Here is a 23,531-nt window from a genome sequence, read left to right on the forward strand (position 1 = left end):
GATTTTTTTCTTATTAAGTGAATATTTGTTATGATTTACTTCTGAATTAATTGGGTTCAGCTTCCATCTGGACATTCCTATGAATGAACTTCAGAGGCCTAAACAGGCAAGGACAGGACATTTCAGGGTTGAGTGGAAGAGCATCAAGAGGAACAGAACATTAAATATGTGCACCTGAATATTCATACTGGAGGCTGCTGCAGCAATATTTCAGTGAAGTAGGCAGGAATAGCACCATGTGACTGGCTTGACCAGCACATCTCAAATTTTGTTATTCATGAATAAGCTAGAGGGCAAAAAAGTTCATAATGCTATTTTGTCCAAGCCAGTATGGCGTAGGAAACTGCACTTACCTCAGAGCTATACCCTCAGCAGGAAAAAAAGGCTACATTTGAATAAATTATTTGTGGTGAATTATTCCATTAGCTGTAGTCATCATAATTCCACCCTGATTTTTATGTAGCATACATAAGAAAATTCTCCTTTCCATATTGTATCTTCACTTAGTTTGCTGTGGCTGGAGACGGCAATTACACACTGCTTTTAAAGAATCTGATTACCTGACAAATGCAGATCTCAGCTAATGTTTGCTACAGAGATGCTGCTAACAAAAGCAAAGCTCACAGTGAACCTGAATGACCAAAGTGAACTTGAATAATGGAAAATATGTTTAAATTTATGCATGAATAGCTCTGTGGGCAAAACCAGAAATACAAGGATTAGCACTATGATGAGTGAGGTTCATCACAGCTAAAAAGATTTTGATTTGTGACTTTGTGGAATATAAGGACTTAAATTGGCATCAGTTTGCAGCAGTTTTCATAGAATCATAGAATAGTTTGGGTTGGAAGGGACCTTTAAGGCTCATCTAGTTCCAATCCTCCTGTCATGGGCTGGGACAGTTTTCAGTAGATCAGGTTGTTTGAAGCGCCATCCAAGCTGGCGTTGAACACTTCAGGGATGGGGTATTTAATTTCTGAGTTCTTTGGTGTGAAAGTTTAGACACAAATGCCTTTGCTTGTGCTGGCACCAGCAATGTCGAGACAGTGCATTTCTACAGCTCATGGCCACGTGTGGGACCAGAATCAAGGACTCAAGTGCTGCAAAGATCAGAGCAGCAAGGAGGAAAAGAGACATGGACAGAGCAAAATGAAACTCAAAAAGGTACTTCATCTCTGGAGAAGATGGTTGTGTTCTTTTATCCTACTTGATGAAACATCAGAGGGGGGAACATTTGGATGGCACCATCAGGAAAAGCTCCATGTGCCTTGGCAGCACCTGTGGCCACCCAAGCTGCTGAGACTGAGGCATGGGGTAACTCACCCAATTGTGCATGTTCAGCTTGCAGGCACTCCTGCAAATCCCTGCTTTTGCTTTGGTTTGTGTGGGCTTCTCCCCTTCTGAGTTTTGGTTTCCTACAAACTCCATAACTCCCAGCACATCCAGCCAAAGCCAACGTGTTCTGCCTGGTTTCAGGTTGAAATCGTTCCGTTTCATCTGTGCTCATCTGTAACCATGAACTGGCCCAGCTGCACTCAAAACTTGGCCTACAGCTGTTAAAAAAAAAAAAAATCATTTTTTCATCACAGCAGACCCAAACCAGATCATAATGGGTTCATCCCAATGAGAATAACTGGAAACAGCATGTCCATTTCCTTGGCACTACATTTGTCTGGCATAGTCTGCTAGAGAGAAAGGTACACCAGGTTTGCCTTAGACACATGGTTGGCTGCAGTTGCAATTTGGGATAATCTCCATATTATAGGGTAGAATTACCCCAAGTTTCTTCTGCATAACCTGGATGTTTAGAAAGGAAAAATTAATCATATGACAACCCTTGGTTAATGCAAAAGGTTTACTCTTCCCCTTACTCTTCACTCCTCCATTCTCTATTCTCATGACTGTGACGATAATGTCCGTTGATAAAAACCCTGCAAAGTATAAAACATGCAGATGTAACATACTTCTGTTTGGTAACACACTGACTTCACAACCTCCTTCGTATTATGAGTAGGGGGATGGGGATTTTATCAGATTTTTTTCTTTTTTTTTAGATTTTAGTATTGATACCAATAGCATAGCAAACAAGAACAGAAATAAAAAAAACATGATTGAAAGCCCAGATTTCCTGGTATGGGTGCCCAGGCAGGTAGACTCCTGAATCAATCTTTACACATGCAAATGAGTAACATGTTTATCCAACATGCTCAATGCCCACTGGTCTCAGACAGAGTTGTGGGATGCTTTGCACTATAAAAAAAGTCATGTGTCTTTCCTTGGGCTGGATTTAGTCTCATGTGTGTATATATCAACCACAGAAATAAATTCTAGTCGTTCTGGGCTCCCTGGTGTAGTCAACAACAGTTCAACTAAGTTGCTTCAGATATTTGCCATTATGTGGGATAGATTCCACCCTAAAAGTCTGTTTATTTGCTCTGACTATGAAGAGATTCTACACATCCAGGTTACACAAAGACATGCATCATCTATCAGATGCATCCCATCAGAAATAAGTTTAAATATGGCTTGAAGGGCAGCATTCATCGATCAAGTGCAGACAGCTGCAATGCTGACAACTACATTAACTCTCCTTTTGTACTCAGTACAAACAAACAGGTGTCTTTAGGGTGCAATTTATATAACATTGAAGCAGACAATTAAAATAGGTCAGAGTGATCACTGCCTGAAAGTGTCTGATTACACTGACTGGAAGGAGAGCCTGTGACAAGAAGCTGAGGTGTGAATGCTGGGTGGGATGAGCTCCACACTTAAAATTCATCTATAGCCTTGTTTTGGTTGAAATAGGGAACCAGAAGTAGCCAAAAATTAGAAAGCTCACCAAACCTAACCAATGAAGCACAACCCAACTTTCCAAGATTTCTTGGGAAAACACAGGTGCCTGTGAACTTTCTCAGCCCAAAACCCTCTACTTTTGCACTAATATCATCTTACTGTGGGATCAGTACATAGCCATTAGCTAAAGCTAATAAAACAAACTCCTCTGATATTTTGTTAGGCAGGTACCAATGTGCTGCTGTCGTAGCTGTAACGAGGAATAAACCAATAATAGCTGATTCTGTACGATATGAATCTGAGGAAATTAATCCAGCTAGAAGTGATTTAAAACATTAAAGCTCCAAATCCTCACGGGATCATAGTATTAGGCAATTCCTTAGCAGAGTGCACATCACCCAAAGCTTATGAAAATATTTTTGGAAAGAGCCACAGGAAGTGTTACATCATTGGAGGCAGCACAGAATGCAGCAAGTCAGGAAATGTGACTCCATGCCTGTCTCAACCTGGTACCCGTGTCCTGCCTGCCTGAATCCAGTCAATTTGTCTCCTGTTCCTCTTCCGCTCTTTGCTTGCCTTGCCTGGGTAGGACTGTGAGCTCCTCTCTCATGTTTATCCAGAGCTGTGCAACGTGACAGCACCTCTCATTAAAAATGTGGGATTGAGGATCAATATGGTATTGACCATCTGTCCTCCACTGAAAAAAAACCCTCAGCATGTTATTATTATCTTAGGTGGTCAAAAAATACATTAGGGGCACATTCAAGGTGTTTAATTCTTATACCCATGGGAGATGAAGATTGTGGCAGGTAAACTGGTAAGGAAGTGTAAATAACCATATCACAGCTGCCAAACCCTTCCTGGTTTCTGCAACCAGACACGTTCTCTGCAATGCACAGTTAATCACTCTGCCAAATTACTTTTTCTACATATTTTTTCCTGAACTGCAAGTTGCTCCCATGATGTGTTTGAATGTAGGGAAAGGCAGCTGTGTCTCCTTGTTGCAGCTTCTTAGGCTGCAGCAGGGAGGAGGCAGCCAGATTGAAGATTTCCAGGTCAATCTCTCAAATGTAAGAGTCATTCTGGAGAGTGACATGTCTAGTGAAGAGCCACGACCGACTTGAATTTGACTCTCTCAGTGGTAAACACAACCTTATAATCACAGCCTCGGTTTCTAAGTCAGACAACATCTGTTATAGCCAGTGGTTCACCTTCACAGAGCATGTTTTTTCTCTGTCTCATCCACAGTCTACAGTGGAAAGCAATTTCTATTAGGTTTAAAAACCAAACAAATCAAAAAAACTTAAAAAGATACCTAAGCAGGCAAGCCATGTATCAGAAAAACCCATGATTTCCTATATTTTCCAAATTTTCCTATTATTTCCAATTACATGCCTTCAAGTATTCAGTCTCCCTGAGCCCTCAGGTCTCTAGATGCACTGCAGATTTTGCCATGATGAGATGTAAAACTCCTGACTCAGACTCCTGATTTCAGACAAGTGTGATTACAGTGAAAATCCAGGTTTAACATTTGTCATGAAAGAAAACAGGAAAAATTAACCCAGCCTTCAATACTAAGCCTTAACGTGTCAGAGCCTCATAACTTTGGGCTTGGTTTATTCACAAAATAAGTACCCATTTCAGTACAATGATGAGAAAATTGTCCCATGTTTTCATCAGGAAATACATATAGGTGGAAACCATGTTATACTTACCATGTTCTGTGAAATCCCAGGTGGAGTGGTGTGTAACATGAAGTTCTGACATTTAATTTTGCTATGTCTGACTGCAGGCAGTACTGTGACAGCTTGGTACCAATGGCTGTTTCAAGGGATAAGATGTGCTTCAGCCCCAGTCTGCATTACAAAGAGGAAAAGTTCTTTTCAGATGCATATTCACAGTACTCAATTAAAGAAATGGAAAGGTCTTGAAAACAAACCAACTTTTTTTTTTTTTTTGCATTTCTGCTTCTTCTTCTACGGTATGAAGGATCTCATGACCATTAGATTTGATCTTTATCTTTAAAGTATTATAAATAACATGATAGTTAAGTCTGTAAAGTCTGCCTTGACTGAGAGAAATACAGTCTTTTATCTATTTAAGAAATGGTAAAGAATCAGTTTAATTACAGGTTATATGCATGGGATATTCATGATACTGTGGTAGGGGGAGATAAATTATTTTTCACTCAAAATTGACATAATTCAGTGGTGGACAAATGGGGATGAATCATAGTTGACTAAAAAAAGGTGTAAATTTTGTACTGCTGCTAACCACTAAGATGATTTGTCCAGGGGTGAAGTGGTACTTTTTGAAGACCTTACACCAAGACTAAGGTCTATATAATCCCATGAGAAGCCATGGATGGAGGAAGAATCATACGGTTAGAGCTAAAACTAGTTATATGTTTGACCACAGGAAATTCCCATAATGGTGTCCCTCAAACTTAAACCTAACCCAGAGAAATACTTTTACCCTTGACCACGTCATCTTTTTATCCATCTTCTACACCTTAATCTCTACCTTTTAACCAACAAGTAGCATCATTCTTTCTCTCTCCTTCCTTCTATTTGGAATATTTCCTTTTCGACACTTTCATTTCCTTTCCAACCAACTGTGACACTGCTCTAACAGTAACATTGCTTTTGGCCTGCTCTCTTTCTCCAGTGTCCAGCCCTGTTATAAGAAGGGGTGAAACCCTTGTTACTGGATGCAATGACTGCCAGAGGGATCTTCCCTTTGTGTGCTTCCCTCTTCCCCTGCAGAGTCTATGAGCAAAGGTGGGTGATAAAGTGATGCTTCATGCCTCAAGTCTGCCACAATCCACAGAGGAATTATATGAAGGACTCAGTTCTACAAAGCATTAAACCCCATGCAGTTTGTGTAGCCCATTAGAGAGCAAATTGTCTAATAAAGAACAGGATCGAATAAATCCTTGAGAGGTGATAGCTCTGCAGAAAACACCTGTAGAGCCTGAACACTGATGACAAGGGCCAGCACCTCTCTGAAATTGCTTTTTTATCTCTATCCAAGACCATTCAGCTACTTCCAAGGGGAAAACTTAGCCCTGTACATCCCTTGCTCCTATCACTTATTTAACACACAGTTGCTTCTGCAAGACTCCTGCATCTGAATGGTCTTTTGGATGCCACTGGCATAATTACTAAACTCAATGTTAACCATATTTAAGGAGTCACTGGTCTTTCTTTCTAGGATCCCATAGGATTTGGTTTTCCCCAACTACAGCCTCTCCAAAGCCACGTTAAAAATAGGCTTGGTAATACTTTTCACATTTGTAGGCTGTCACAAACGGTTAGCAGGGAAGGAGTCATTCAAACACACATGACTTTATAATTAAGGCACCTAACTCTTATAAACCCCATTTTTCACAGAAGCAGTGACTTTTAATAAAGTGCAGTGGAGCTGTGGGGGATTCTGTGGTTTCTGCGTGCAGGCCTTGTGCGAACGTTTTGACCCTCAGCCCTGACCACAGAGACCACAGTCATCAGGAGGAATATTTATTTCCACTCCAGCACTTGTCTGGTCTGGTGGACAAGCCCCTGAACACGGAGAGGCTGAGGGAAGCGAATGGCAGTCATTTCCCTTTGCTGTCCCTCAGTTTCTCCACCTATAAAATTGGGATAATGATTTTTTCTTCTTCTTTGGAAAGCTCCCTTGAGAGCAAGGATGAACTGAGCAAGATGTTAATTTTTTGGATGGGGTCATTGAGGTGTTCAGCTGATGAAGTTTGAGAGAGAGATGGAAATGAAGTCCAGGAGCCATAAATCCCATTTCTATGCTTGCTTTGAGGGATGAAACTCCTTTTATTCCCTGGCCTTCTGATGAGTAGGATGCAAGAAATTAAAACCTGGAAATTAAACAGATGAAGCTCTTTTATCTGGATCAGTAGGAGTATCACATGATGAAAGCATTCTGCTCTCTCCATGCATGTAGGAACAACACACTCAAAACTGGAAAACTCAGATATAATTAAGAGAGCCATTAGATAATCACTAGAAATTAATTTAACTTCATTGTAAGGGCTATTATTTTCAGTTTACCTGCTGAGCAAAGTCAAGGAAAATACCTGATTATCAGCGTGATGACAACAGGTCATTCACAGGGTGAATTAGAAGATCAGATGCTGCAAGTGCTGCCTGTCAGCATTCACTATCTTGTCACACAGGGCACCAGCACTGGCATGAAGACACTGCATGGTGAGAAAACGGGATTTTGGAGAGACACAGGCCACCTCTTGGAATGCCTATCTGGCTGCAGGTCAGGGTGCCCTCGCTGGGACTCTGGCATTTCAATCCTTCTGCTGACCAGTTCACCAGCAGGTTGAAAAATCCTCACTTTTAGCTAATCCTTTGTCTACTCTTGAGCACACAAAGTGTGACTTTTGGTGGCCATTTGAACTCTTGTTGTGGGATCTCTGTGATAGGTAACAAGCCTCACAGCGAAGGAAAAAGCAATAGATTCATCATTGGCACTTGCAGATTTCTGACACTGGCTCATATTCACTTTCCTAATCAGGTGAGGGAAACATGGGTCTAGATAAAACTGCTGGAGAGTGGGGACAGGGCTGCAGATATATGCACCAGGAGAGCAGTTATCAATGGCTCATTGTCAAAACAGAAAGCGGGGCTGGAAAGCCAGAAAACACAGCCTGGGAGGACAGATTGATCGAGTTACATTTATGAGCCAAAGGAGAGCCTTGGTGGGATATAAGTGCCTTTGAGCACAGAAAAGGCTGTTAAAAACACACTGGTACAATCCATCCTCACTGGCAGGATAAGGAAAGCCTTTACGTTGCTGCAAAGAAAAATTCAAACCAGATAGGAAAAAAATTTATGAGGATCGAGAACATCAGTAGACTCAAGACTGTGAAATCTCCATCCTTGGGGGTCTTTAAACACAGGCTGGATAAACTTTTGCCAGGAAAAACAGGTACAAGGGCCCCTGTTTAAGATAGGCAGCGCTGCTACAGGCTTTCTGTGCCTGTTCCAGTGATGCCCTGAGGCTTGATGTGCTTCTGGCCAGGCTTTGTGCACTGGGTACAGGCTGCTGGTAGCTCAGGGCAGCACACAGAGATATTCCACTCCCAAGATGCCTGAAAAATACGAGTTTATTTTATGTCAGGCAAGACTGGAGCTTTTCCAGGAGAGACTGTGGTTGTGTGATGCAACTGAAAGGGCAGGTGGGAAAAAAGCAGCAGCTGAGCAAAGGACATGAGGCTGGGTCATGTGTAGACCTGAGCCTTTTCTCTGTGCTTCCCTCAAGGTCATCTCGTTGGCAGATGAGCTGATGTGGATTTCCCCAGAAGAATGATTTTGACCGTAGCTGGGCTGCTTTAGGAATGCAAGCTGGGACTTTGGCTTACTGGGGCTGAGCTCAACACCCAGCAAACAGAACAGCATTGGAGAGTGGGAAAGCAAAATGGTAAAATCACCCCAAGAAACATGTGGAGGGGACGTAGCACAGAAATCACAGAATCACAGAATCATAGAATGGTTTGGGTTGGAAGGGACCTTAAAACACCATCTCGTTCCAACCTCCTGCCATGGGCAGGGACACCTTCCACTATCCCAGGTTGCTCCAAGCCCCATCCAACCTGGCCTTGAACACTTCTAGGGAGGGGACAGCCAAAGCTCCTCTGGGCAACCTGTGCCAGGGCCTCACCATCCTAATGGTTTGGGGGTTCTCAGCAAAGGTGTTATGTGGGTAATCTTGGGGTTTTAGGAATCATACAGAACAAACTGAAGTAATTGTAAAAATACAATAAAAATAGATTTAAATATAAAATAGACTAAAAAATTTAAGTTCTTTGGTCTCAGTGGCCATATGGTAGCAGCAGACATCTTTGGGGAAGGTGCTTTGCGAGGATTAATGGCCAGACGGGGGTTAACAGGCCACAGCTGTACTACGATCCCCAGCTCCACCCCAAATTAATGATCTTCTGAGGACATATCCTTAAATTAAGAGGAAATGACAGGTTTAAATTGGCATGTGCCACACACAGCGCAGTGGCAAGCCCAACAGTTAGTATAATTTTTAATACGGCCATAGAAAACACCTTTTTATACTAATAGAATAAATCATGTTCTCAACACCTGGAGTTTACACCAGCCAACCTGTAATAACGTATTAATGCATAGCAGTTGCACATCCTGTTACAGAGCAGCAATAAAATGGTGAGGGACCCAAGGGGACAGGTTTTAGCGCCAGCACGACTTGCTGGCGGCTGCAGATCACCACTCCCCAACAGTGCAGCTGTACCTGCAGCACCACACCACAGACCAGGGACTTGTTTTCCTTCCTAGATGTCCATGGGATTTTATATTTTTTTTTCCTTCTTTCTTGATCATGCAGACTTCCATTCAGGACAATATTACTATTTTCAGTCTTCCTTTAAGAGTGTGCTCTAATTACACCAAGTATCAAGACTGTTTCAGGTCAGATGGGTGGCAAATGATGCCCCTGGTCCTTGCAAATGCAGCCATGGTGGCAAGATGTCCCATCCCTGGAAGTGTTCAAGGTCAGGCTGGATTGGGCTTGGAGTAACCTGGTCTAGTGGAAATGTCCCTGCCCGTGGCAGGGGGGGGGGGGAATCAATCTTTAAGGTCCTTTCCAACCCAAACCATTCCATGATTCTATGATTCTACATACTCAGCAATGCAAGGGTACTTCTGAGTAGCCTTCAAGGAGAAGTAGGTGGAAAAAAGGATCACTTTCTTCCTCTCAGAGGTATTCCATCCCCATGGCATCAGGCAGATCTCAGTAAATTGGTTAAGCACAGGTCCAGGTGGTGCTCTGAAAGCAGCACCTTCCTTTCTGAAATGAAAACCTGAAATTCTGATTTCAGCCATGAAGCTGCTGTACATTTACAAGTATCATCAGTCAAGAAAACTCAGATATTACCTTATGTGTGGTACCTTTACTGTTCAGTAAAAAATCAGAGATCTGGACAGATTAAACCAGAGACTGTTTTGATAACTATGAAAGGTTTACATGAGATCACATTTTAATCCTTTTGCTTTCTATTGTGTAGATTATAAGAATTGTGTCCAAACCACTGAGGAAACTCTGAGCCAGTAACTGCCTTTATCAGGACTCAGTGTCTTCCTAAGGCACTAAAATATTTGGGGTTTCCAAATCAGAAGACACAAACTCAGCACTGGATAAAGCAGCTGCTGTGTTGGACTGATCTCTCTCTGTGCAAGAAGAAAACCAGTTTTGCAAAGCTGTGGTGGTCAGTTTTCCAGTCACAGAGCTATTGCAGCTTCCACACCATCATCTTTTCATTTGACTTTTGAGGCCTCCAGGCTTCTCATTACCATTATTATCACAACTATTTTAAAAAGACTGGGTCCACAAATTCATTCCCATGGTACAGCTATAATGAATTGAGGCACTGAGAGGTCTGGACGGGAGCCCAGGTCTCCAGAAGGCCATTTCAGTGCCTTCACCTTCCACATGTGTTGGTAAGGAGGGTAGGAAAGCATCTGCTTTCCCTAAAAAATAAATTAATCAGTAAATGTGCCAAATCTGATATGATGCAAATTCAATATAATACCAAACTGACAAACAGCTAGTTAGGAAAAGCAGCAACGGCCCTTATTTCTAGACTTGGAGTGATATCACCAAGGATGTCTTTGACAAGGAGGTAAACAGGAAAAGCTGAGTTGGCTGAAAGTCTAAGAAACAGGGAGGGAAAAGTCCATGTTTACCACATGGAAAAGGACAGACAAAGGCAGCACAGAACTGAATGTTATTTTCAACATTCCCAAAAGGGGATGAGACAGGATAGAGGGTTAAAGACACAACAACACTTAAAAAAGACTTTAAACAAGTACTTACTAGTGTTTCTTTCTGAGTGGATTTGACTCGGGTTCCCTTTGTCTGCACAAGGAAAGGAGAGAAAGGACCACTGGCTCCTGGTATTGCTGTAGTGGAAAACTTTGCCAGATTTTGTCTTTTTTCTTATCCCCACAGCAAAACTTTATCCAACCTGAGAGTGGTCTGATGCTCCTCTGAAGATAAACTCCCAAAGACATGTACATGGGTTTTCTGTCCCCACAGCCTGACAGCTTTCCTCCTCTGGAAACACATTAGGATTGTTCTCCTCAGAGTTATAGAGACAGTCAATTTTGATGAAACAGTTGATCAGGAACTGACAGAACGAGGGTGATTTATTGGTTATCTGGGACCCAGCTCTGCAATCAAGATCAATATGAAGTCATTGATAATATGGTAATAACTTTCTCAACAGGCTGAGGGAATGAAGGGTGTTCAGCCTGAAGAAGAGAAGGCTCCTGGAAGATCTCAGAGCCCCTTCCAGTGCCTAATGGGGGCTCCAAGAGAGCTGGAGACAGACTTTGGACAAGGGCCTGGAGTGACAGGACAAGGGGGAATGGCTTCTAACTGACAGAGGGCAGGGTTAGATGGGGCATTAGGAAGAAATTCTTGGCTCTGAGGGTGGTGAGGCACTGGAACAGGTTGCCCAGAAAAGCTGTGGCTGCCCCATCCCTGGAAGTGTTCAAGGCCAGGTTGGACAGGACATGGAGTAATCTGGGATAGTGGAAAGTGTCCCTGCCCATGGCAGGGGGTTGGAACAAGATGGTGTTTTAAGGTCCCTTCCAACCCAAACCATTCTGTGATTCTACAATGGTTAATGGAACACAGGCAGCAGGGTCCTGCTCGGTACCCATGAAAAACTGCCAGTATAAAAAAATAAATCAGACAATCTAGTGCTTCTGAGCAGAACCTGTGCCTCCTGTATTCTCATGACCTCAGTGACTTGACCAGAGATTTCATACATTGCTTTATCTGCTGGTTGTCACATCAAACCTGGCACTGCAAGACACACTTGGTTGCCACAAGTTGTGCTGCAGAACTGGTGCTCCACAAGCACAGCGAGGAGTCAACTGCCTTCCCCCAAACCAAAAACATCAAATAGAGCAACTTCAGACTGGATTTCATGGGTCCCACTTGGCAAGGAATTCTTTCTACCATGCAAACAACAAGATACAGCCCTGGGTGAGCAGAGAACCTACACTCTGAGTCATGGAGTGGTGTAACTCATCCCACCAACCGCCAGAAAACTCCCAAGCTCTGCACTTGCAGGCTGCCAGTTGCTGATCTGGGAAATGCTCCATTGGGGCTCACTGCTCTTCCCACCTAAGCCTCAAGAGCTGCCATTGAATTCAGTGGAAACAAAGTTTGACCCATAAGATGTGCACTTTTTGTAGGGAAAAAAAATATACCTCCTTTTCTGGCATAAGTTTGTATCACTACAGGATTCAAAACATATGAGATGATTTTAACTTTTTTTTTTTTTTAATATATATTACATGCAAATTGAGGGACTATCTCTGACCTTCCAAGCAAAGTTGAATAGTAATGGTTTTAGAATCCATAAATTTTTGGGTGTCACTTGCTAGTAAAATGTTGGATAGGAAAAACAGGGGGAAATAGCCTATCCATATGAAAACAATAATCATGTAATATTTATTGTCTGGGATTGAAATGTTTCAAATATTCAAAGCAATAAAACGTCAGGAAAAGCTGGACTTCCTGATGTAAAAAGGCCATAAATTTCTTCCTTCATAAGACACAAGGAGGGGGGAAAAAAATCAATGTGACATTTTACGCTAAAGAAAGAAAGAGAAAAAGAAAGAAAGAATGAAAGAAAGAAAAGAAAAAAACCCACGTACTTAAATCCAAGTTAAAGCAGTGGAGAGCCCCCAGAGGGCACAATCCACTTACCTTTGGGAGGCTGCAGGAAGGAAATGGCAGCCAAGAGCACAACTCATGTATTGTAAAATATAAGGACATTTCAGAACAATTTAAGGGAGCAATGAGGTATATCTGCAGTGTCCGGCTCTGACAACTCCCTTCAACATTCAAGAGCTATAAAAATGCCTGCTGTTGCCCTCAATGCCCAAACTGGGGGCTTGTTCCCAGCCCTTTGAGATCTCTCCCTCTCAAACCATATTTTGTTGACTTTAAAAAATCCCAACAAACCACTACCAACAAAAAAAGCAACTTGCAAATTTAAAAAATGTCTTTTACATACAGGTCAAAGTTTTTTTTCCCAAAACTTAAGGAAGTTTCACAATCTTTTAAAGATCCACAGTGTGACATTAAAACTTTTTGCAAGAGAAAAATGACAGACAGCAAAGAAACCAAAATCAAATTAATTCTAGAAAGTAAAAATCTTTTATCTTTACAAGAATAAAATACTTTCTTTGCAGAGAGAGGGAGGCATCAAAACAGGGCTACGTTTGCTTTTGGATTTGTAAAAGCAGAGCTGTTTTTTGGAATTCAGTCTTCATGAAAAATCTGAATATATATATATTCAGATTTATTTAATATATATGCATATAAACTAATATATTTTCTATGCTTCTTCTGCTCACCTATGAATAAAGTTTTAATAACAGGCTCTTTAAGTGCTGCATTAATTTTGCACTGCCTTCAGGATCACCAAAGAAACCAACTAAGATGCAAAATCCCTTCAGACCGTGCACCACAACTACATACCAAAGTGCACATAAAACAAGCCTCAACAAAATAAAAATGAATCCAGCATCATCCACGAGCCCAACTTCAACACTGTAAAAAAGCACCTATAAAAACCAGCCGTGGCAAAAACTGGGAAGGTTTGGACCTTGGCCAAAAATACAAATGTTTGGCTGCTTGTACCAAATTTTATCTTCACAACCATAACATTGGGAAGACTGTAACCTGCAAGTGTGGCCACTCCTCCTCTCACAGTCCAGTCAAGACCTTCCTTCTTCTCACTGACAGTAGCACACACTCGATCCCAAGGCAACATTAATTTCCTACATAAGCCCCATTCCCAGACATGAGGATATTGTCCTCTGCTTCACAGACACCTGTCCAAAGGGGTTTAGCACGGATTTGAGCAACTAATGAATATTTAAACTCCAGAGTCCTTGTGGAATAATTTTCACACTGCTCCCATTAACTCATGTGTGGATGGAGCATTGGCCATTTCTTCTATGATTTTGTTGCAGGGACAACATTAATTCTCTCTATCCTGGACACATCAACAGAGCAACATGGGCTAGCTTAAATGGCTGAGCAACGTGGGCTAGCTTAAATGGCTACAAATATTTATTTGGGTACTGTGAATAAAAGTGATCAACTCAGACTCCGTTCCAAAATACATGTGCCCTTAGAATGTGAAAGGTTTTTAACTCAGCAGTCAAAACCAACAACTGCAGAGGACAGAGAGCTGTTTACCACTGTATTGGCTCTGAAACCTGACCTCATATGAGAAATAGCTATTCTTAACTATTTCACTGCCACAGTTCTGATCTCCAAAGAGTGGAAATAATCATGATGTAACGGTCAAACAGGAAAAAATAAATATATTTTCTCAAGTGACATCGGGCTGAGTCCAGTCAGATCAAGATTATCTCATTCTGTCTTACCTTGGAGTATTCAGTGTTGTGGTTCTTGATCTTCCAGTGGAAGAATCTGTCATGTTTTTCCTCTTGGGCTTGTGCCTGATTTACACAGTGAGGAGACCAGTGGGATGGTCATGAGTTTGAGAGAGACTTCAAGGTTCACCTCAACTTGCTGTACAAGTTCAAGCTCTACAGGAGTCATGTATCAGTTTTGCCACCATCCCAGACAAGATGAGTAAGAGCAGCACCTTCCATGGAGAAACTGACTGTCAAAGACGCTTTCCCAGGTGCTCAAAGTACTCCTTAATAATTGCTTCCATTTATTTGTGTTCTGTCTACACCAAAATCTGCTGAGCAGTGAAAAGTCTGCACTATGTTGATAACATTCCAAAACAGAGGAACAGAAATGCTTTTAATATTAAAGAAAGGACAAGGTGACACGGAGAACACTAAACAGATCCTGTCTAATTTAATAAAATTAGTTACTTGAAGCTGCAACAAAATTTGTGCACAAGCAGCAGATTTAGTCACTGGTGAGCAGCAGACACAGGATAATCTGAGCAAGGGAGCTCAGGGGAGAAGCTTGGCTGGAGCCTTTCTCCTCTGAACACCTTCCTTCTCCTTCTGCAGCCATGGTTCAGATTTGTTTTCACCTCAGCTTGACACACAGTTGCTGCCATTTCATTTGCAGATCTGAGCAAATCATGTCAGTACAAGAAATGCAATAGTTTTGGAGAGGTTTTTTTTTTTGTTTTGTTTTGCAGATTAATTAAATAGTTATGGAAATAAGAGCTAAACAGAACTGGTTTGAGCCAACTTGCTCTATTGGCTGTTCACTATCTGAATCCTGCTACAGCTTCTGATATCTTACACCTTCTATTCTCCCAGGTCTAGTTCCAGGCTGAAGATCAGCCACCACCACTTCAGCAGCACTTCATTATGTTCAGACCCAGTTCATTTATGAAAAATTAACATTTTACTTTATCTTTGTCAACACACATCACAGCTGCTGCCTCAGTTAAAACAGAGCATTTATGTTTCTTAATTGTGTTTCTCCTCTTGTTTCTTGCAGCTCTGAGGCACTCTGCAAAGGCAGTTTGGGAGATGAAGGTAGGAACACACTGGTAGTGCCAAAGTAATGAACATGTTCCTCGTGGTGATTTTTGATGCAGAAATCTAGTAGAGTGTGGAGGAGGCAAAGTGCCCCACAGTCCACGTTTTGGTGGAGATGTATCATTTGTGTTTCTGCACAGGGTCACTAAGTGGCCGTGGCACATCTTAGCTGGAAGGGTTTAAAGCTTTGAGCCCTGGACTGGGTCCAAATTGAGTGGTTGCATTCTTCCACCCCCAAACCCCCTCGTGGATCCAGTTGGAGGCTGCTTTTTCCCCTTTCTCTCCTAACCTGCAGGGCTGGTTTATGTGCTGACACACCTATTGCTTTCACTGCAGAGGGAAAACAATTCAGAACTGAGGGTATCAGTATGGATTTGGGAAATCCAGGTTTTCTGAAACACCCCAGGTTTCCCAATATGGAGTCATTTAGTCTCCCATCATTTAGTCTTTCTGCAGAAGAAACAGAGATAACAACACATTACTATTGTTTTAAGGTGGTGCTGTGGGCAGGAACACATGAAAACCTGTGAGACACTCAGATATTACAGTAATCAAAGTCATACAAGGACCAAATTGACAGATCACATCTTCACAAAACCAGTAAGAAAATCTGCAAAGCATCTGGATGAAGACAAGTCCAGAAATATACAGATATTGGTATAAGACTCTTGTGCCAATATTTCTGTCTGATAGGAGTTAAGATGAATTATCAATCACAAATAGAGAACTATAAAATGTAAAATGAAACTGTATTATTATAATTTTAGTTCTTGATTTTCCTTATTTATCTTTCCAGCTCTCTTCCACTACTAATCTATCTTGTTTAAGAAAAATAGTATATAAGTATAGTGGAGCTTGATTACTGAGAATGGCTATTAATGTAGTGTCTCAGAGCACTCTCTAGACAGTTAAAAAGCTTTTAACAGTAAAATATGAAGGTTTCCTTCAAATTTGCAGTCATCTGCCTTCTAAAACTTTGTTTCAGTTGCCAACATTTCAGTGATTTATAGAAGCCAAAGTATCTGATTTTTGTCTCCCCACAAGAGATGAGAGCTATTTTTTCTTATTATTTTGTAAAGGCAACATCATTATCTTAAGCAGAAAAGAAGAAAGTTAAGGGCTACATTAAAGATACAGCCTTCAAAATAATTTTTAAGGCATCTGGCCTTATTTAAACCATCAAATTTACATTCAATTCCTTCAGGGATGGCTCCGCTGCTTTGCACTGGCTCCGTGCCCTCTGAATAAAGCCCTGGATTTAATGCATGCCACCACTGCCTTTCCCTGGCTGCTTGAGGTGGATATATAGTAGAGGCATAAAAAAATAGAGGTAGAAAAAGCCCAACCTTGGACAAGATGATTCACTCAGGCAAAAAAACACCCTTCAACCCTGTAACTGTTTAAGTTTCAACTAGAGGTTAGACCTGTGACTAATGTCACTATCTATTTATTCTTAAATAATTATTAGAAGTGTTTATGTTCTATGAAACATTCTGTATGAGCTGGATGGTGAGCTATAAAACATTTTATGAGATCTACACATGGCTGATGGCAGAACCTTAATACAGCACAAAGGTTCATCTACAGTCAAGAAATGCCAAACCCCACTTTTTTATTCCCCCCCCCCAGGGAGGGTGACATTTGACAAAGAGGAGTGTGCTCTGAAAACCCAGGGGGGCACATTCTGCAGGGTCTGAGTGTCTCTGGAGAAACACAGAGCTCTGTCAGCTTCTCTCAATTTCCAGAGGATGGTAAAACTCTTTTAAAGGGTTTTATTCTCTCCGGAAAGCCTGAGAAATGAGATGAAGCCCAACCAGAAATTTGCGTTGTGGCTCCATCACCTCTAAGAAGTTTTAAGCTGAATTATTATCCCTGTTTTGCACATGGCTGGACTAAAAATCTGAAAACTGAGGTAGTGTAACCACACAGAAGGGCAGAGACTGAACTGACAGCAAAACTCACACTCCCTTTTTACACAGCCTTAATCCTACTGAAATAGATGTTTCCCTTCTTCAGGTAACTAATGTGAAATAATATCACGTGATCCAGTCACTGTAAATCCGGGTTAAGAATCAAAATGTTTTGCAAGTTGAAATTACACAGGAATAAAGCTATTCATATGCAGCCATTAAATGAATCTCAAAACGATTTTTATACATATAATAAAAATGCATAGCACCAGCTCAAACACACATCTCTGTTTCTGCAGCATGGGAATTGGTGCTAAGACACACTCCAAACGCAGCACGAGTATTACTGGCTGCTTTTTTTGTTTTAAACAGAGTAAAAGAAAACCCTGAAGATGAGAAAAAAAAAAAGTGATTACTTCCCAAAATAAGAATAAACTGGGTTAGTCCAAGATAGGGAGACACAACCTACTTTGTTTGACTCTAAATTCAGCTCCCTGACTTGTGCAGAGAAGTGAAAGGTTATTATATGGGTTTACTGGGCAAACACAGATTTTATAAATAATTGCCTGTCAGGCTGTTCAAGATAGACAAACATACAGCAGACCAACAAAAACATGATCTGTCATATTTCTGAGAGAAATGTATGTTGAGTCTTCATTCTCTGGGACTTTAAGTAGACCAGTAAAAAATAAGTGCCAGTATTTTTCCTGCTTATGCATATTTTAAAATGTAAAATCCGGGAGAGATACAGCTACAGAAGGAATTTTGATTCCAGTACCCAGTGCCTGAAATGGTTTCTTCTGTCTCTATCCCTGCATATCGAAACCAAATACAATAAATGCTGGTGTCCTTTTAAAAAAGTCTGGATGTTTACAGCAAGCGTATAATTTTCCATGATTAAGGATGCCAACAAAAATAAAGAGTGATGATAAAAAGAAAAGTTTAATCATACATTTCAAGAAGCACAGATGGAGCATCAGAAAACTTCCCCCTCCCCTCGTTTAATACACGGCGTTGTACACGTTACTTTCAGTCCTTTACACACAGATAATTTCCAGAAAACAGAAGCAAAAAGTAGGTAAAAGGAAAAGCAATTTATGAACGTCAGTAATATTCGATGCACAAAGTTCACTTTTACAATATTTTGGTTGCAAAGAGCCATTTTGCTGTTTATTTAAAAAATATACATATATTTAAAGTTTTTGCGAGCAGGTCCAGGAGAGAAGGACAACAGAACCACCTACGAACGACCACAAGAGAGTAGAGCAGGAGTAAAAATTAAGACCTCACACACTAAGCACAAAGGAGGAGGACGGCTGCACTATATAAAACTAATATTTTGCTGATCTCCTGTTGATCCCTTGAGTGTTCTGTATTAATTTGAGGTTTAAGTTGGATTCCAAGCCTGGCTGAAGTAGACCCTGGCCCATGGGTAGCACAGGGAAACCAGCAGGAAGTGCCTGTAGATCCTGGTGATGGGCTGAAGCACGAGCGCTTTTCTCTGGTCAAGCATCATCGTGGTCAGCTCTATATTTGTACAGTTTTATGGGAAGAAATGAATGTGTTTGTGAGGCCAGTAAAGGCTGGAGGAGCAGGGGACGGGAAGAAGCATAGAGGGAGGGACTGAGATTTAAAAAACAAATCTTGAAAACAAACAACGTTACCTAAAATATGTTTAAAAAAAAAAAAAGGCAAAAAGAGCTTGGTTTCTTCTTTAATCAAATCCAACAGTAATGCTGCCTTTGTCAACAACAGGGACAACATCTGCTTCCTGCAGCAAACGCTGAGCAAGTACATAACGTTAAGCCTTTGCCTACAACCACTGAGACAGACACAGTTATTTAAATACTTTAGGATGTATTTTTCCGAATAGGGGCCCAATCCAGTGCCACATCACTGCAAAGGCCTTCTTAGATTTCAGGGAGTAATGACTCGAGCCTTAGGAGATGCCAACATTGAGAATTTGGGGGTGACTGCTCAGCCTATCCTTGGGTCTGCAAAAAGTCAAGGCTCTCACTGGCTAAGTTCAGTTTACTTGAACTTTCTTCTGAATATCTTTGGGTCCAAACTTGCTATTACTGTCATCAAAATCCCCTCACTGGATTAAACTGTCTGAACACTTAAATCAACGAGAGAAAAAAATAGAAATTAGTGGAAAATAGAAGCAAATAATTTTTATTTTTGTAAAAATCACAAGGAAAACTATGTAACCTTAATATAACCTATATAAACCAACACAACCCAGTCAATCTCTGGCCTCTTCCTGCCCCATCCTGCTTTAGAAAAAAACATCTTTTGGAGAACACACAGACTTCCAAACACTTAAATAAAAATGACATGGCAGTCAGAAAGAGGCTGACAGCAGCAAGTCCCCTGCAAACTCCAGCATTGTCTGAACTGCATTCTTGTCCACCTACACCCTATCCCAAACATCCTGCCATTAATTAGCTAAATGTTCCAGCTAGTAAACAAGAATAACGACTGAGGGGGCTGGAAAGAGAGACAGAGACAGCCAGCAGATAGTCACAACAAACCAGCCCACTCACTGGTACATGGAGACATTGGAGCTTGTATTTTTTTTCCTTCCATGGAGGGGAAAAGAAAATCACCTTAATATAACACTGTCTTTCCTGTTGCTGCAGCCACATCCACATCAGCAGGCGAGAAAAGTCATCCCATTCCTGCGGTAGGCACTCTGTCAGGGAGAGAGAAAATCTGTAATGAATTATCACATCAGCTTAAACAAGGCAAGGAGGCACAGAGAAAGGCAGGGCTTTCTTCCTGTTTTGTAGGCTATTCTAGCTGCAATCTAATAATGTGCTTAATCTGAACATTTCTGGTGGGGAAGCTATAAGCAACCACTTTGTCTATTAAAAAATCAATGTGGTTAACAAGTGGTTAGTGACTCTATTTCAGGAGAGCAAGAGATAGGCAAAAAATGTAACATCCTATTTTGCTAATTGCCTGCAAAATAGATGAGGCCAAAAATACACCATTCTGCTGAATCTGTTTGTCCTTTATAGGTACGTGTTCTCTATTCACCACGTTCAAGAATAATTTCTAATTTATCTGAATAGTCTATAAATTATTGAATAATTACAGTTTTCCAAACTTAATTTATAGTCTGAGTCTGAAGTTATGCAAACAAACACTGGTATAATCCCCACCACTCCAAACCCAAATTAATCTTAAAGACCCTCTGGTCAGTATGAAATAATTTGATATCCCATATATTGTAACTTGGGCTCAAGTGTTTCCAATGGTAAAGAAGCACTTGAGAAAATAATTTTAAAAGACCTTATGACACTGTCTCCCTAAAATACTTCTTTTCATGCATTTTTAACAGCTCTTTCTGAATCAATATAGGAAACTATGCCTTTTTATGCCAGGCACACTGGAAACCCTATATTTTGAGGGGATATTCTCAGTTCAAAAATGCCTTTTTTTTAAAATTAATGGTATCTTTAAAAAAGCAGAGGAGCTTAAATACTTTTGCTTTATTTGGTTCACCTTCAGCAGTCATCTAGTTTTAAAAATGAAAATACAGTCATCTATTTCATTACATTAGTGCTTCGTCAGATTTATTTTGTACCTCTTCAGCCTAAGCACTTAGGAAGTGCCATATATAACCACCATTTTTAGTGGCTCTACCAATTTCCTAATTAATTTCAGCCAGATCAATTTTTCCCCTCTTAAACTAGAATTAGAGTAACATTAGGAGTAAAGGATAACCTCAAACAACTTTGGATATAAATAGTATTTGTACTGAACGGTAAGGAAATAATTTCAAAACCAGCAAGGATGTATTCAGACAGACATTTTACAGACAGTGAATATGCAAAAGGAAATATGTACAAGATGTTCATTACAGCATCCTCTACATTAACACCACACTCCAGTACAGAGATCCAGCAGCACATGGCCTTAAAATCAAAGAGGAGAACATTAACTCTGGGATATACAGCCAGGCATCAGACATGACAGTATCACCACAAACAAAACACAAAATAAACCCAAAGGCTCTATACTCAAACATGAAATGCCCAAAACAGACTAGCCAATAACTTTGAAAGGATCCAATATATTCCCACAACCACAAGCAGCAAGTCCAAGGCAGTTTGGATGTGCAGCTTGCCCAAACCATTATGGCTGGCATTTGGAAGTTGATGCGAAAGTAATGTTTTTAGCTCCTTGACCCTGATATTTTTACAGAGCTTTATAACCTGAGTGACAACCTTCAGCACATAAACAAAATATTCAGGACTATTGTACGGTTTGCTCGAAGTTAAATGATCCCAAGTGTAAAGCTGGATCTACATGAAAGATAAAGGGCTGAATTTTGCAAAAGGAATTTTGGTTGCAAAGCAAAGTTGGGCTTGGCTGGGCTCACCTGGGAAATAATGAAGTTTAACATTTTTCAACACAGGCAGTGTTATACAGGCAGTTGTATCCCTGCAAAGGTCATTCCAGAAGCCAGTTTCAGCAGAGGGAGAAGAACACCTTCAGAGAGTTGGACACACCCACAGGTCTATATTTAGCGATATATTATAACCAGTGTGGCTATAGTTAGGATTGAAAACTATTTCCTACTTCACTCCTCGTTTCACATATTTTAAACTTTCTGAAACATTTGCCCTTGGGCTGAAGTTTCCTCTGCTTTAATCTCCGCTTGAAGTTCACTTTCTCTGGAAAGACCAACTAAATTCCTGAAGCCATTTTGAAGTTTAGCAATAATGAAAACAAAACAATTTTCCTTCCCGTGCCAGAGAAAGTGATTCTGATATATGCATATTTTATTATGGAATTTAGCCATAAATTGAACCATTTTACCCAGAAACCATCCTTGCCTTCAACCTCAGCTTAAAGGCAACTGTTTTGAAAATCAGTATTTCAGAGTTTGGTTCATCCCATTCCCTAACAAGATAACACTTCATCTCATTTTGATACATTACTAGATAATAAAGGTTAACCTCTGAAATGCTTTTATGCACAGCGAAACTATTTTACAGTCATCCCATCATTCTGAGTTATACCAGATATCTTTGAGATTTATACAGCCGAATTTGTGATACTGAGAGACAGATCTTTACATGCCAAGACTTGAGAAGAGAAACAGCAAGATGTTTTTTATAAAACTTGCATGTGTATGTGCCCTTGTAAGAGAGTCTGGATGTATGTGGCAGACATTTAATGTGATTGGAGATAACACAGAGGGTTTGGATGACACTTCTGGGTGCTTTATGCCACTTTGGCAGTATCCAATTTTTATTTATTTTTTTTTTTAAATATGATTATTTGGCTCAGAATTACAGATAGAGGATGATGTAGACTCTTGATGTGGGATTAAAATAGCTGTACTCATTTTGCTGGATATGTCTTGCTGTAGCCCAATGTCAGGAGGTAACATAAGCCCATGATCCCTTCTGGAGCTCCTTTTAGAAAAGTGTCTAGTGAATTCAAATTTTTTGCATGTTCTCTTAAAATTTACTGTCTACCAGCACGTGCTTTGGTTTGTCCTGCTGTGGGTTGAGTCTCTGCCATGGTTGAAGGTCCATCAGCCTCTTACTGCACCTGTCCTGTGTGCAGGTGGTCAAAGGACCACCTTTTAGACACAGGGAATCACTGAGCTTGGCACAAATTACACAGTTCACCTTCCCAGAGTGGCTTTCCTGCTCTGAAAAGCTGATCTAACCTTATTTGGCCAATCTAAGTCTCACAGAAACTTCTTGCTCCTTGCTATTGTATGACAAGATTTTGCCTCCCCACCTCGTTGAAGGTGAAATGACAGATTGCTGCCATCCAAAACCAGAGACTACACAGGCTGGGCCGAAGTGAAAGGATAAACAAATTTTCATCTTGTTCAGGCTGCTCTTACCACTGGTTCCTACTTGAGAGGTGTGATGATTTTACTGCTTAGTCCTCTACTTCCCAGTTCTACCCTGATCCAGTGGGTGGCATCCCTGCCCATGGTAGGGGGGTTGGAACTAGATCTTTAAAGGTCCCTTTTAACCCTAACCATTCTGTGATTCTATCCCATCTATGGACCTTCTGAAGAACCTTCTCACAGCTTCTCAGGCACTTTCTGTGTAGGAACCCTGCCTTGAAAAAGTTGCTCCTTCAAGTTATCAAAGCACATTGTACTCTAAGACCCTCTTTGGGAATGCTATCGTTATTTAATAAGTGAAGGCAGGGTTTTTTCAACAATCTGAAAGGAGGTACAATGAAGTAGAAAAGATGAGCAGTGTTCACTGCTGTCAGTCACTTAGAAGCAAGATCG

The 23,531-nt window shown here is 40.8% G+C and overlaps 1 protein-coding gene across 8 annotated transcripts in view; it reads right to left on the reverse strand.

Moving 5' to 3' along the window:
- Window positions 1-4,560: 4,560 nt before the first annotated feature.
- Window positions 4,561-23,531, reverse strand: part of SUPT3H (SPT3 homolog, SAGA and STAGA complex component) — a 276,071-nt gene continuing 257,100 nt past the window's right edge. For 6 of the 8 annotated variants that reach the window (XM_018088744.2, XM_018088747.3, XM_018088748.2 and 3 more), the window contains one exon: window positions 18,173-19,949. In XM_018088744.2, the coding sequence (XP_017944233.1) occupies window positions 19,908-19,949 (42 nt within the window). In that variant the 3' untranslated portion in view covers window positions 18,173-19,907. Of the gene's footprint in view, window positions 4,650-18,172; window positions 19,950-23,531 lie in introns of those variants that run through there. The other 2 variants (XM_018088746.2, XM_018088745.2) reach the window with 2 other exon arrangements.

This window comes from Manacus vitellinus, unplaced genomic scaffold, assembly GCF_001715985.3.
Source record: "Manacus vitellinus isolate BGI_N305 unplaced genomic scaffold, ASM171598v3 scaffold_11_pilon, whole genome shotgun sequence".
NCBI lineage: Eukaryota > Metazoa > Chordata > Aves > Passeriformes > Pipridae > Manacus > Manacus vitellinus.